The sequence below is a fragment of the Thalassophryne amazonica genome, chromosome 11 (assembly GCF_902500255.1).
Source record: "Thalassophryne amazonica chromosome 11, fThaAma1.1, whole genome shotgun sequence".
Lineage (NCBI taxonomy): Eukaryota > Metazoa > Chordata > Actinopteri > Batrachoidiformes > Batrachoididae > Thalassophryne > Thalassophryne amazonica.
This window is the reverse complement of record NC_047113.1, coordinates 27,893,058-27,906,504: the sequence shown is the minus strand read 5'-3', so window position 1 is coordinate 27,906,504 and position 13,447 is coordinate 27,893,058. Positions and strand designations below refer to the sequence as shown.

The 13,447-nt window shown below is 43.4% G+C and overlaps 1 protein-coding gene across 3 annotated transcripts in view; it reads right to left on the bottom strand.

Annotated features, from left to right (window-relative positions):
- The window catches only part of LOC117519800 (serine/threonine-protein phosphatase 2A 55 kDa regulatory subunit B gamma isoform), a 77,767-nt gene that overhangs the window by 61,925 nt on the left and 2,395 nt on the right, over positions 1 to 13,447 (bottom strand). For 2 of the 3 annotated variants that reach the window (XM_034181042.1, XM_034181043.1), the window contains exon 3: positions 4,916 to 5,076. The exons of the other annotated variant lie outside the window; for it this stretch is intronic. In XM_034181042.1, the coding sequence (XP_034036933.1) occupies positions 4,916 to 4,997 (82 nt within the window). In that variant the 5' untranslated portion in view covers positions 4,998 to 5,076. The remainder of the gene's footprint in view (positions 1 to 4,915; positions 5,077 to 13,447) is intronic. 3 annotated transcript variants of the gene reach the window in all.

The following is a 13,447-nucleotide window of genomic DNA, read 5'->3' as shown; positions in this document are numbered from 1 at the left end:
AGGCACCTTTGGCCGGCGTGCTGACGTAATGTGAAAGTATCTGATGGACCACCTGTCCATGTGGACATCAGGCTGGAAGTCTTAAAGTGTGGATGTGAGTTGAGTCTCTCCCACAGACGGCCCATTAGCATCAGCAGGCCTGACTCATCGCCACTCTGCAGGGGATGGGGGAACACACTGTGACTGCAAGTGCACGCACCCACTCACACAATCAGAACACACAGTAACACACAGTAACACACAGTAGGAGTTTCAGTGGTTCCTACAGGCATTGCAGGGAAAGTGCAAAAGATTGGGAATAAAAACAAAGTGTAACACAAGTTTAATCTGTTCTGATGGTAGCAAAGCTGTCAGGACTCATGTCACAAAGATTTACTCAAACAGAAAAGCCAGTTATGCATCAGCAATCTGCATGACCAACCAAGGCTTTGATCCGGTGTTGCCGACTGAACAGTCCCCCCCCTAAAAATCAGTCCGCCTGCCTTCACTACGTCATTTCTGACCACAGCAGCACGTCTGAGATGGAGTCTCTTCACCCAAAGCGATCAAATGGATTAATGTGATTATTATCCATCAGATGACAAGGTAACACCTCTTAAGTCATTCTAAAGTCAGTTTTAAGCAGAAATGAGGCAGTTTTAAGTAGAAACAAGGCGATATTCTGTGATGCTTTGAAATGCCCGTTGCGCAGTGAATGCATCAGCTAGCAGCTCGTGTAGCCACGGCGCTCTGATCGCTTCATCAGTCTTTTATGATAAAATAATGCTGAAATTATGTGGAAATGATGTTGTAATGTTGTACAAAAGATTCAGATATCTGTTGCTGAAATAGATGATGACTGGAGTGCAGTTTTAAGCAGAAACGAGGTGACAATCAGTGAACCGTGGCTAATGACGCATGTGCAGTGAAGGCAGTGGGGACCGTTTGGTCGGCGACACCGGTTCAAGGAACAAAAAGTAAAACCACAAACACCTGATATAACGCGAATAAACACTAAACCAGAAGCTTTAGATTTTTTGGAACAGAAACACTAATTTGAAATAATGGTAACTGGGTAAAAATGTTACTTTTTCCTTCTTTTATTCCAAATTAAAATGTTTTTGCTTACAATAACTTGTTGCAAAGTTCACTTCCCATCTTTCTCTGAACTTCATGTATGCCTTTGAATGGTGGAGAGAAATTTACCAGCAACAATTTAATTCAGATTTGCTAGTATCTGTATGCTATAATTCTGGGGAAAAATAAAAGAAATGAAGTCTATTATTAAAGTTCAGGGTAGTGTATTAGGGTAGTGTTCAGCTCTGAGTCCTTTCTTATTCGCAATGGTGATGGACAGGTTGACAGATGAGATCAGACAGAAATCTCCATGGACTATGATGTTTGCCGATGATATTGTGATCTGTAGTAAGAGGAGAGAGCAGGCTGAGTCGAGCCTTGAGAGGTGGAGGATATGCTCTGGAGAGAAGGGGAAGGAAAGTCATTCGGAGCAAGACTGAGTACATGAGTGTGAATGAGGGGGAGCCCAGTCACATAGAGCAGTTATTAAGTGGTGAAAGTAGATGAGTTTAAATACCTGAGCTCAACTGTCTAAAATAATGGAGAGTGTGGCAGAGAGGTGAAGGGGAGAGTGCAGGCAGGGTGGAATGGGTGGAGAAAGGTGTCCAATTTATGACCGAAGAATATCTGCAAGTGAGACCAGCTATGTTGTACAACTTAGAAATGGTGGCACTAACAAAAAGTCAGGAGGTAGAGCTGAAGATGTTGTGATTCTCTTTGGAAGTGACGAGAATGGACAGGAATAGGAATGAACATAGAGTGACAGCTCAAGTGTGATGGTTTGGAGACAAAGTCAGAGAGGTGAGATTGAGATGGTTTGGACATGTGCAGAGGAGGGACCCAGGGTATATAGGGAGAAGGATGCTGAGGATGGAGCCAGGCAGGTGGAGAAGAGGGAGGCCAAAGAGGAGGTTTATGGATATGCTGAGAGAGGACATGCAGGTGGTTGGTGTGACAGAGGACGATACAGAGGACAGGGTGAGATTGAAATGATTGATCTGCTGTTGCAACACCTAATGGGAACAGCCGAAAGAAGAGGAAAAAAAGAAGATCACTGTTACTATGACAAAGCAATATATCCATCAACAAAACTGAAATGATGATAAATGAAGATCCAGAGGAAGGCAAGTGATGTATGCAAGATAAGAGAAGTTTGTGTTATGCGTTATGTTGTGTGAAGTTTGTCAAACCACCTGGGTTAGCCACCACGGCTACATGCCAGACACTGACAGCCATGGGCCCACAATGTCTATGCGGGCCCTCGACAGTCTTCAGTAATCATATGTCATTCCAAGGAAGTGACATGAGTATCTGAGAAAGTGAGATTCTGATAAAGTGACGTGAGGTTCTGAGGAAGTGACATGAGGTTCTGAGGTAATGAGTGTCTGTGGAAGTGAGGTTCCAAGGAAGTCAAGTAACATTCTGAGGAAGTGGTGTGAGCTTTAAAATACGTGATATGAGATTCTGAGGGAGTGAGGTTCAAAAGAACTGAGGTTTTGAGGACCTGATGTGAAGCTCTGAGAAAGTGACCTGAGGTTGCAAAGCAGTGAGGTCCTAAAGCAGTGTAGTAAGGCCCTAAAGGAGTGAGTTTCTAAAGCAGTGAGGTCCTAAAGCAGTGAGGTCCTAAAGGAGAGAGGTTCTAAAGCAGTGAGGTCCTAAAGGAATGAGGTCCTAAAGCAGTGATGTACTAAAGGAGTGAGGTTCTAAGGCAGTGAGGTCCTAAAGGAGAGAGTTTATAAAGCAGTGATGTTCTAAAGGAGAGAGTTTATAAAGCAGTGAGATCCTAAAGGAGTGAGGTTCTAAAGCAGTGAGATCCTAAAGGAGTGAGGTTCTAAAGCAGTGAGATCCTAAAGGAGTGAGGTTCTAAAGCTGTGAGATCCTAAAGGAGTGAGGTTTTGAGGAACCTGTCACATTCTGAAGAAGTTGTGCAATAATCTGAGGAAATGAAGCAGTGCTTTGAGGAAATGACATCACATTTTGAGAAAATGCCATTTGTGAGTCTCCCTACCCCAAAGTGGATGGGACGCCTGAACACCCCCCCACACCCACCCAAGCCAATTCACAAAGGTGATCCTCACTGAAAATATTTTATACCCACTGAATGAATGACGCAAAATCAGAGACACATAAAAAACACACAAAAGACACACCAACACACACACCACTCAAACACCCTCTGAGACATTTCAAAGACAAGCAGCCTCTATGATCAAAGTGTGGCATTTTCCACGGGGAGTGTGCACGGTGCGCAGTGAGAGGAGTCCTCATCTGTGTCGGCAAAATGAAATGAGGCACTCACGCTGGTGAAGGAGAGGAGGGGAGCAAAGAGGAGACGAGGAGTCCGTATGAGTTTGTAGGAAGATGTTGGGGATGGGTTTTCTGTAAGTGATGGAGAAGCCAGCAGACATCCTGCAGTCCCAATTATTAATATCTCAGCTCGGTGTAAACATGCTCCATTAAAGCCCAGCCAGAACACAGCCCCCCCCCCCAAAAAAAATGCTTATAGTTAGGGCTGGATCGGGTGACCCTGGACCATCCCTTGGTTATGCTGCTTTAGACGTAGATTGTGGGGGGGGTTCCCATGATGCACTGTTTCTTTCTATTTTGCTCCGTATGCATCACTCTGCATTTAATCATTAGTGATCGATCTCTGCCCCCCTTCACAGCATGTCTTTTTCCTGGTTTTTTCCCTCAGCCCCAACCAGTCTCAGCAGAAGACTGCCCCTCCCTGAGCCTGGTTCTGCTGGAGGTTTCTTCCTGTTAAAAGGGAGTTTTTCCTTCCCACTGTGGCCAAGTGCTTGCTCATAGGGGGTCGTTTTGACCGTTGGGGTTTTTCATAATTATTGTATGGCCTTGCCTTACAATATGGAGCGCCTTGGGGCAACTGTTTGTTGTGATTTGGCGCTATATAAGAAAAAAGTTGATTGATTGATTGAGTAGAAGCCACCGCTCAGCAGGAGTCGTGCAAGTGCATCAGAGTGTGTTTATGTGTGTGCAGCACAGCGTGCATTTCCTAAGCACTGGTGCACGAGTGTGTGCGCTCAATTACCCTTGAATAGAAATAAACAGCTTTAAAGGATAGAAGGAGTCAATGGGCAAGAGCGCCGGAGGCAGACGACAAATTGATCCCTGTCCTGCCGTTTTGGAGTTATCTGGAAAAACTGCTGCCTTCACGTGGAGACGAGTGATTGCAGGCCGGCTCAGCGGGGAAACTGCCGTTTCTCTAAACACACTATGGCACAGTGGAGTGGAGGCAGTGTGAGCTAAATGATTAAAGACACAAACAATGATAATCACAACAAAACACACACACACACACACGCACACACACAAATCTCAGTGTGAAAAGTGCTGATAATCCTGCTTTTCCTATCTGAAAAGTGTCCCAAGATGAATTCTGGAAGGTTTTTGATAAATATCAATTTGTCCTTTCGACAAATTTATGAGAACCTCCCACACAAAATAAGACTTAGTTGGTGTGCACGTCTGAAGCAAAGCGCTTTGAAAACCAAAATTATTACATGTTAACATCTTGTGAATGGTGAAATGTAATCTCTTTTTTCCTGTGCAGTGCAGGTTAGCCTAATCTATTTAAATAAATCAATCTCTTACACACACACACACACACACAGAAATAAAAAGGCAAGTACAGAAATAGACACGCAAAGACGATGAGGCAGACAGAAAAAGTGATGGAGATATTTATATCAGCCAGACTCAAACACACGGGTGAACACGCACCGCCTACACACAGCCAGCCGCGCGCAGACTCTCGCTTTGCACACGTCGCAGGTCACGTGGACACGGCCGTGTGTGATGCAGACATGACCTTCGAGATAAAACAGGATAGAGCACACACCTTCAGTGTAAGAGGCAAACGGCTCGGGCTCCAGAGAAAGGGTAGTGATGTCGGAGCACAGGACCTGGATGGGGCTCAACATCCTGGGGGAGGAGTCCAGGGTGGAGAAGGGGTGGTGGACAGGATGGGCGGAGCTCTTCAGGCTATAGCCAGGAGCAGCCCTGCAAGAGGAGCAAGGATGGAGGGAAGGAAAGAAGGGAGAAGGACAAAAAGGATAAGAAGGGAGGAGGGCCGGGCAGGGTGGGGGGTGGGGTGGGGGGGGGGGGGTGTCAAGGGGGAGGGTCTTAGTTACTGCATCGCTATATTTGGAGTGAGTACACACCAAACTAAACCTACAGGTGTTTGTGATCATGTCGTATCTCTATAGCGTGTGTGTGTGTGTGTGTGTGTGTGTGTGTGTGTGTGTGTGTGTGTGTGTCAGTGAGCCATGCAGACACGAGTCTGTCCACATCTGCAGTGTTTCTTTTTTTTCCTTTCAAAATCAAATTCTTTTGACTGCTTTTTGAAATGACAGTTGATGAAATCAACATTTTTTTTGTGTGTGTGTTAACTGAACTTCACTGGATTACGTAAGCGAAGCATACAAGTTTCACTCAGGAACATCTGTTAAAGACAATGAATAAGTGCTTACTTCACTACAAGTATGTGAGCAGCAGCTGTTTTCATCAGTGACTGATTGCTCAATTACTGGTTATTCTGGATATCAGCTGAGCAGCAGGATAATTAGTAAACACTCACGTGTGTGTGTGTGTGTGTCTGTCTGTCTGTCTGTGTACACACAGGTGAGTAGACTTTGACCAAAATTGGTAAGAATATTCTATGTTTTGAGATGATTAACTTTTGGAGTACGAGGTCTATTAGAAAAGTATCCGACCTTATTATTTTTTTCAAAAACCATATGGATTTGAATCACGTGTGATTACATCAGACATGCTTGAACCCTCGTGGGCATGCGAGAGTTTTTTCACGCCTGTCGGTTACGTCATTCGCCTGTGGGCAGTCTTTGAGTGAGGAGTGGCCCACCCTCTCGTCGATTTTTTCATTGTTTAGGAATGGCTCAGAGACTGCTGCTTTGTTTGATCAAAATTTTTTCAAAACTGTAAGGCACAACTGAGTGGACACCATTCGATAAATTCAGCTGGTTTTCGGTAAAAATTTTGATGAGAGATTTTGGTCTGGTAGTGTCGCCGTAAGGACGGCCCACGGCGCCTGATGGCGATCTGCGCTTCGAGGCGGCAGCGTCTCACCGTTTCAAGTTGAAAACTTCTACATTTCAGGCTCTGTTGACCCAGGAAGTCGTCAGAGAACAGAGAACTTTCAGAAGAAGAAGTCGGCATGAGGCGTTTATTCTGACATTCCATTGTTAACGGACATTTTGTAATGAAAGAACGTGCGGGCAGAGTCGCATGTCGGGCCGGACCCGACCGCGGGGGGTTGCGACAGGAAAAACACCTCCGTTGGAAACCTTAACGGGCAAGTTGGAACATGCCCAAGCTGTTAAACAATTTCTCAGTCACTCACTTGATGAAAGCCATCAAAAGCCGCCTGAATTTTACAAATGGTTTTCAACACGGAGGTGTTTTTCTTGTCACGGCGCACACAGATTCACCGAGTCGTCACGGAAACGACTCGGCGAATTTGCGCGCTTGTCTTTCATTACAAAATGTCCTTAAACAGTGGAATGTCCGCATAAAGTCCTCATGCCGGCCTCTTCTGAATCTTCTCTGTTCTCTCACGACGTCCTGGGTGAATTAAACCTTAAATTAAAACAGGCCGATGACAGCGCCTGGAAGCGCTGCGCGACGTCCCGCTCCGTGGGAAGTCCTTACAGTGACAGAAACACCCCATAATCTCTCATCAGCCGTTAAACTTTTCACCGAAAACCAGCTGAATTTCTCAAATAGTGTCCACTCGGATATTCCTCACAGGTCCAGAAAAAATTTTGATAAAGCAACGCGCGCCGTCTCGAGCAGCGTGTGAAACAAAGGAATTCAGCCGAGAGGGCGGGACCACATCTCACTCAAGGCCTGCCCACAGGGAAATGACGTCACCGACACGTGTGGAAAAACTCACGCATGCGCACGAAATAAATAAAAGTGTTGTTTTCTTATCTAATAGACCTGGTATACTGAGCAAAGGTCAAGGTTATTAAAAATATATTCAATTTATTTATAAAGCGCCAAAAGACAACAAAATTCACACACACGTAACATTACCCACCCCGAGCAAGCACAGTGACAACAATGGTTTGGAAAAACTCCCTCTGGCCTTTCTTGATTACAGGAAGAAACCTCAAGCAGACCAGACTCAGTGAGGTAACAATTTGCTGTGGCCATAATAATGAAATAAAGCTATATAAAAATGTAGTCAAATAAATTTATTTTTCACAATATCTGCAAACCCAACATGGCTAGATTGGTGAATCAAAGCTTTATCAATTAGCTACTCATTTGTCATTATGTGGTATAAGTGATGTGATGACAGCATCATTTATGTTTTATGAAATTATGTCATAATTGTCCAAAACATTTTACAAGATATCTCTGCAGCCAGTAGGGTTGGAGATCTAACCAACTGTCATGATGTCTGATTTTAAGATTTTGTTATTAAGTTACAAATTCATCCATGGACTAGCGCCTCCCTACCTTGCTGATTGAATTAAACTGTATGTGCCGACCCATGTTCTGTGTTGTCAGGTTACTATGTGTGCCGAAAGTTAAAAACAAGTCAGCAGGCCAAAGAGCATTCTCTCATCGTTCACCTGTTCTCTGGAATAACCTACCCGCAGAGATAAAACAGTCTGATTCTCTGGATTTTTTTAAGTCTAGACTAAAGACTCACTTGTTTTCCCTTTCATATGACTAATATATGTGCGTAGTGTTGAACTGTCTTTCCTCTTGTTGTAATTTGTGTTATTAACAATGGAACAGGTCTCAGCCTCAATATATCTACATTCTGGGTTTATTAGTGACGCACAGGGTGATCCCATTAGTACCCTTTCTGCTTCTCTGTTGATTTACTGTTGCTGAGACTAATGTGCTGGTAGTTCTGCCTGATGCATTCTGTTCTCTTTCTCTCTCTGTTTGGGCCTGCATGGACTGTATGGAGCTGCATACTGAACAATTGGATGGGGTGCTACCCGCACAGCACAGACGATGTTGCAAATCGCAGCAACACATACAATCCTCACTGGACAAGTTTTGAGGATTTGGACTTTGTTGGAATAATATAATTACTGACGTTCATAGAACATGCAAATCCAGCTCCGATCTGCTGTGGCAAACCCAAGGGCACACAAGGAAGCAGCCGAAAGATCTCTCACTGACTTGATGGTGCCATTTGTACCCTCTGCATTTATTTATTTATTTTGGTTGTTTTTGTTTTTATTGACTGTTATTTGTAGAATGGCCATAAGCAGCGGAGTCTGTTCTGCTTGAGGTTTCTTCCTCAAAAACACCAGAGGGAGTTTTTTCCTTACCACTGTTGCCAGAGGAGTTGGCTAAGGTTAGACCTTCACTCATGGTTTGAGGCAGCTCTGGTGTGATTTGGTGCAATAAAAATAAATGGAATTAAATTGAATCTAATACCCCCGTCACACATAGCCAGAATCACGCTGAATGACATCAGAATGATGAATCGGAGCACATCCGAAAACTTTAAAGTGTCGGGTTTCAGTTCCAAAACGCTCTGACAGTCAACTGCGAGAGTCCACATAGTTGGTCAAACATCAGCTGGCGGCCCCGAGTGTAATGCACATGTTCAAAACCCTCCGGGCACCGTCAAGATGGGATACCTATTTGACGGCGGTCTGAGCGCCATCTGACCGCAATTTACATATTCTGAGAGTGGCATAAACAGGATCCAAAATTATTTAAGAGCATATGACGGAACCTCGAGATGGATCTGGCATGGCAAAGCCTGCCGGCATGACCTGCATGTGCCACTTATCCACTTATAATATTCACGTCCACTACCACCACCCCCACACCCCCTGGATGCTCGCAATAGTCAATGTAATAGCTTCCATAGTTTGAGCATACATAAACTTCACAGTTTAGTGTCAATGTCTGTTGTTTGACTATAGTCCAATTCTGGGTGTCCATGACAACTCCCACAGAAACTTCCAGGCCTCTAAGTCCATTATTTGCTGAGATATTCTACCTTGAACATGGCTCCAGAAATGACGGCCATAATTTTTTGCCTTAAAAAACGGCAGACCCCATGCACACTAAATTGGCCATATCTCAGAAACTACTTGGCCTACAGACCTCAAACTTCAGACTTGTTGTTCTGAATAGTCTGGGAATATTTGATTAAAATTTGAAGAAAATCTGAGACAAAGCGCGTGAGGCCCTCGTTGAACTGACATGGAATGACCCATCTGCAAAACCATAGCGAGGATCCGCCCCATCCTGTCTATGGCTGATGCTGAGGCCCTGGTTCATGTTTTTGTTTCTTCTTGACTGGATTACTGTAATGTTTTATTTTCAGGGTTACCACAGTCCAGTCTTCAGCTGGTTCAGAACGCTGCCGCTAGACTTCTGACACGTAGCAGAAGGTCTGAACATATCACACCCATTTTGGTATCGTTACACTGGCTCCCTGTCTCTGTGAGAGCAGATTTTAAGGTTTTGTTATTGACTTATAAAGTTGTTCATGGACTGGCGCCATCTTATCTGGCTGATCTGGTGGAACCTTACGTGCCAGCCCGGGCTTTGCGGTGGCAGGATGCGGGACTTCTCTGTGTTCCCAGGGTGAAGAAGAAGTCCGCGGGTCAAAGAGCTTTTTCTTATCGTGCACCCACCCTGTGGAACAGTCCGTGGACATATTTAAGTCAAGGCTTAAAACCCATTTTTATTCTCTTTCTTATGAATAGTTTTTATTTTTTTTATCCGTTTTATTGTTTTACTTCTGTTTTTAATTATGTATTTGATTTTTTTTTATTTTTTTTTAATCATTTATTTAATTTTTTATTGAATTGTTCTGTGTGAGGCGCCTTGAGACGGCTTTTGTTGTGATTTGGCGCATTCAAAGATGATTAAATTGAATTGAATTAAATAAATACAGTTTGGTGATGTTTATCTTTTTCAGTTTTAATTCCATTTACAGGACCGCAAGGCTCCTCTGTGATAAACTCTTCCCCTTTTGTTAATTATTAAAATGGAAAATAAAAAATACATCTAACTTCAAAGCTAGTTTGTTTGTAGTAAAAAAAGAAAAAACAGCACTTGCTTGAACTCAACAGCAATGATATTAACATGGTGTAATAATGCTTATCATTTAGTTTTATTTGAAAAGTTCAAAAAATGTGAAAATTTAGAACATATGACAGACTGTCATTATAAACAACAGTTAAAAACCAAAGCCATATCCACCACTTAATGCAAGGCCATTTGCTGAGGAGGACAAAACAAATGAGTGACGGGGCGGACGAGGGAGCGATGTAGAGAAGAAGGGAGGAGAGGAGCGGGAGATAGATGGAGGCTAAACGTTCCTCCCTGTAGGAGTTAAAGGCCAGGGGAATCCCCGTGGGACCATCTACACACAAAATACTATGTATGCGTAAACACACACACTCAAAATGCTTGCAGACGCAGAAAAACCATAAAAACACAGACATTCACACACACAAAAAGACAGCGTGTACAGAAACAAATGGACATTTGAGTCAAGACAAAAATAAATAAATAAGAAGACAATATGTGCACGTTCTCTTCCCCTTCAGTCTTTACGCATACATACAGAAGCACATTGCGTCTGAGCCACGGGAGCACTGCTGGATGACCGACGCACCGCTTCAGTAGCGGGCAGGAGGGAGGAAGTGAGGGAAGGGACGGGGAATGGAAATGCAGCGGAGGACAGGGTCCGGAGCAAACATGGAGGAAGAGTGGAGGGTAAATGGAGTAAATGGAGACAGAGAAGCAGATGATGGATTGTAGTGCTGATGAGTGACAGATACAGTAACTACCCCGTGTGGTCACGAGGTAAAGTGTCTTTAGGTTGGGGTCAGATCTGTGGAACAATCTGCACATACAACCCCTGGCAAAAATTATGGAATCACCGGCCTCGGAGGATGTTCATTCAGTTGTTTAATTTTGTAGAAAAAAAGCAGATCACAGACATGACACAAAACTAAAGTCATTTCAAATGGCAACATTCTGGCTTTAAGAAACACTAAAAGAAATCAGGAAAAAAAATTGTGGCAGTCAGTAACGGTTACTTTTTTAGACCAAGCAGAGGAAAAAAATATGGAATCACTCAATTCTGAGGAAAAAATTATGGAATCACCCTGTAAATTTTCATCCCCCAAATTAACACCTGGATCAAATCAGATCTGCTCATTGACATTGACCCTATGTGTCTTTTTGCAAGGAATGTTTTTGCAGTTTTTGCTCTATGGCAAGATGCATTATCATATTGAAAAATGATTTCATCATCCCCAAACATCCTTTCAATTGTCCAAAATATCAACGTAAACTTGTGCATTTATTGATGATGTAATGACAGCCATCTCCCCAGTGCCTTTACCTGACATGCAGCCCCATATCATCAATGACTGTGGAAATTTACGTTCTCTTCAGGCAGTCATCTTTATAAATCTCATTGGAAAGGCACCAAACAAAAGTTCCAGCATCATCACCTTGCCCAATGCAGATTCGAAATTCATCACTGAATATGACTTTCATCCAGTCATCCACACTCCACAATTGCTTTTCCTTAGCCCATTGTAACCTTGTTTTTTTCTGTTTAGGTGTTAATGATGCCTTTCGTTTAGCTTTTCTGTATGTAAATCCCATTTCCTTTAGGCGGTTTCTTACAGTTCGGTCACAGACGTTGACTCCAGTTTCCTCCCATTCGTTCCTCATTTGTTTTGTACATTTTTCGATTTTTGAGACATATTGCTTTAAGTTTTCTGTCTTGACGCTTTGATGTCTTCCTTGGTCTACCAGTATGTTTGCCTTTAACAACCTTCCCATGTTGTTTGTATTTGGTCCAGAGTTTAGACACAGCTGACTGTGAACAACCAACTCCTTTTTAGATGCAGACTAACGAGCAGATCTGATATGATGCAGGTGTTAATTTGGGGGATGAAAATTTACAGAGTGATTCCATAATTTTTTCCTCAGAATTGAGTGTTTCAGAAAGTTGCCATTTGAAATGACTTTAGTTTTGTGTCATGTCTGTGATCTGCTTTTTTTCTACAAAATTAAACAACTGAATGAACATCCTCCAAGGCCGGTGATTCCATAATTTTTGCCAGGGGTTGTATTCTCTTATAATGTTCGATTTTCAGGAGGTGTCCGTGTGTCTGCCTCAGTATGAGCTGATCAGGAATTCACCCTGAATAATGTCTGTGCCTTCCTGAGATGTGTGGAATAATTAATAATAATGCCATTATTGGTGGGTGGAGGCAACCTGTCAATCATATTGACCAAGCGTGAAAAGCAACATCAGGGCTGGTTACTATGGCAATAATGGATGCTTGGAGATGGATGTTAGCACTAATTTTCTGCCACTCACTCATCATAATGCCTCAACCCAGAAAGGACAATGGCACAAGGACGTATGCAAACTACAACACAGACAAACATCTGCACAAACAACAGACACACAGAGGCCAATAAATGCAAACTCATCAGTCGTCTCTGCAACAAATAACTGACTCACTCAACAGGCAGCGCTCAGTCTGTGTGAGGGAAATGACACTTCAGCACAGACACGGGACACGTATTTCCCGTTTTTGCAGAGGCAAAAGGATCACAAATAAGCTCACAATACGATCATGACCCACAAATCATAATCCCCTGTTCTGGTCCAGAAAGGCGTGTCGGACAATGAGTCGAATGAAAGAAACTGATTGGAGCAGACAGGCTGGAACGCTGGTGCTCAGGCGACATTAATGGTGTAACTGAGATTAGCACAAGGAGGACACGTAGTGCATGTCGAAGGTTACAATCCACTTGTTTTATACTATGAAGGAATATTAATATCCACGATGTGATTTTATGCAATTTGCTGATCAGAAAGAGAAAGCAAGAAAGGCGGCATGTGTGACTCTCCATGTCATATACGACATGCAAAGTAATGAGGAGAGAATACTTCAGAAATGTTTCCTACTATTTGTTAAAAAACAAACAAACAAAACAAATCCCTTACTGTGTTTGACATGCACACACAAATGCATCTGCATATACTAAAAGGTACAGCCAGGTCCACAAGTAATTGGACAGTTTTTGGACCATTTTTGCAGTTGTGACTGTAAACCAACACAAATGTGCTCGTCATGTGACCTCATTCACTCGCTCACTCATCTTCAACCGGTTACTCCAATCTGGGGTCACAGCGGGAGGGAGTCTATCCCAGGAGTCACGAGGCGTGAGGTGGGGTCCACCCTGGACAGGACAGCACTCTGTCACAGGGCCACATATAGACAAACAAACACATTCACACCTATGGATAATTTAAAGTTTCCAATCCACCTAACCTGCACATCTTTGGATGTGGGAGCAAGCCGGAGCATCCGCAGGGAAC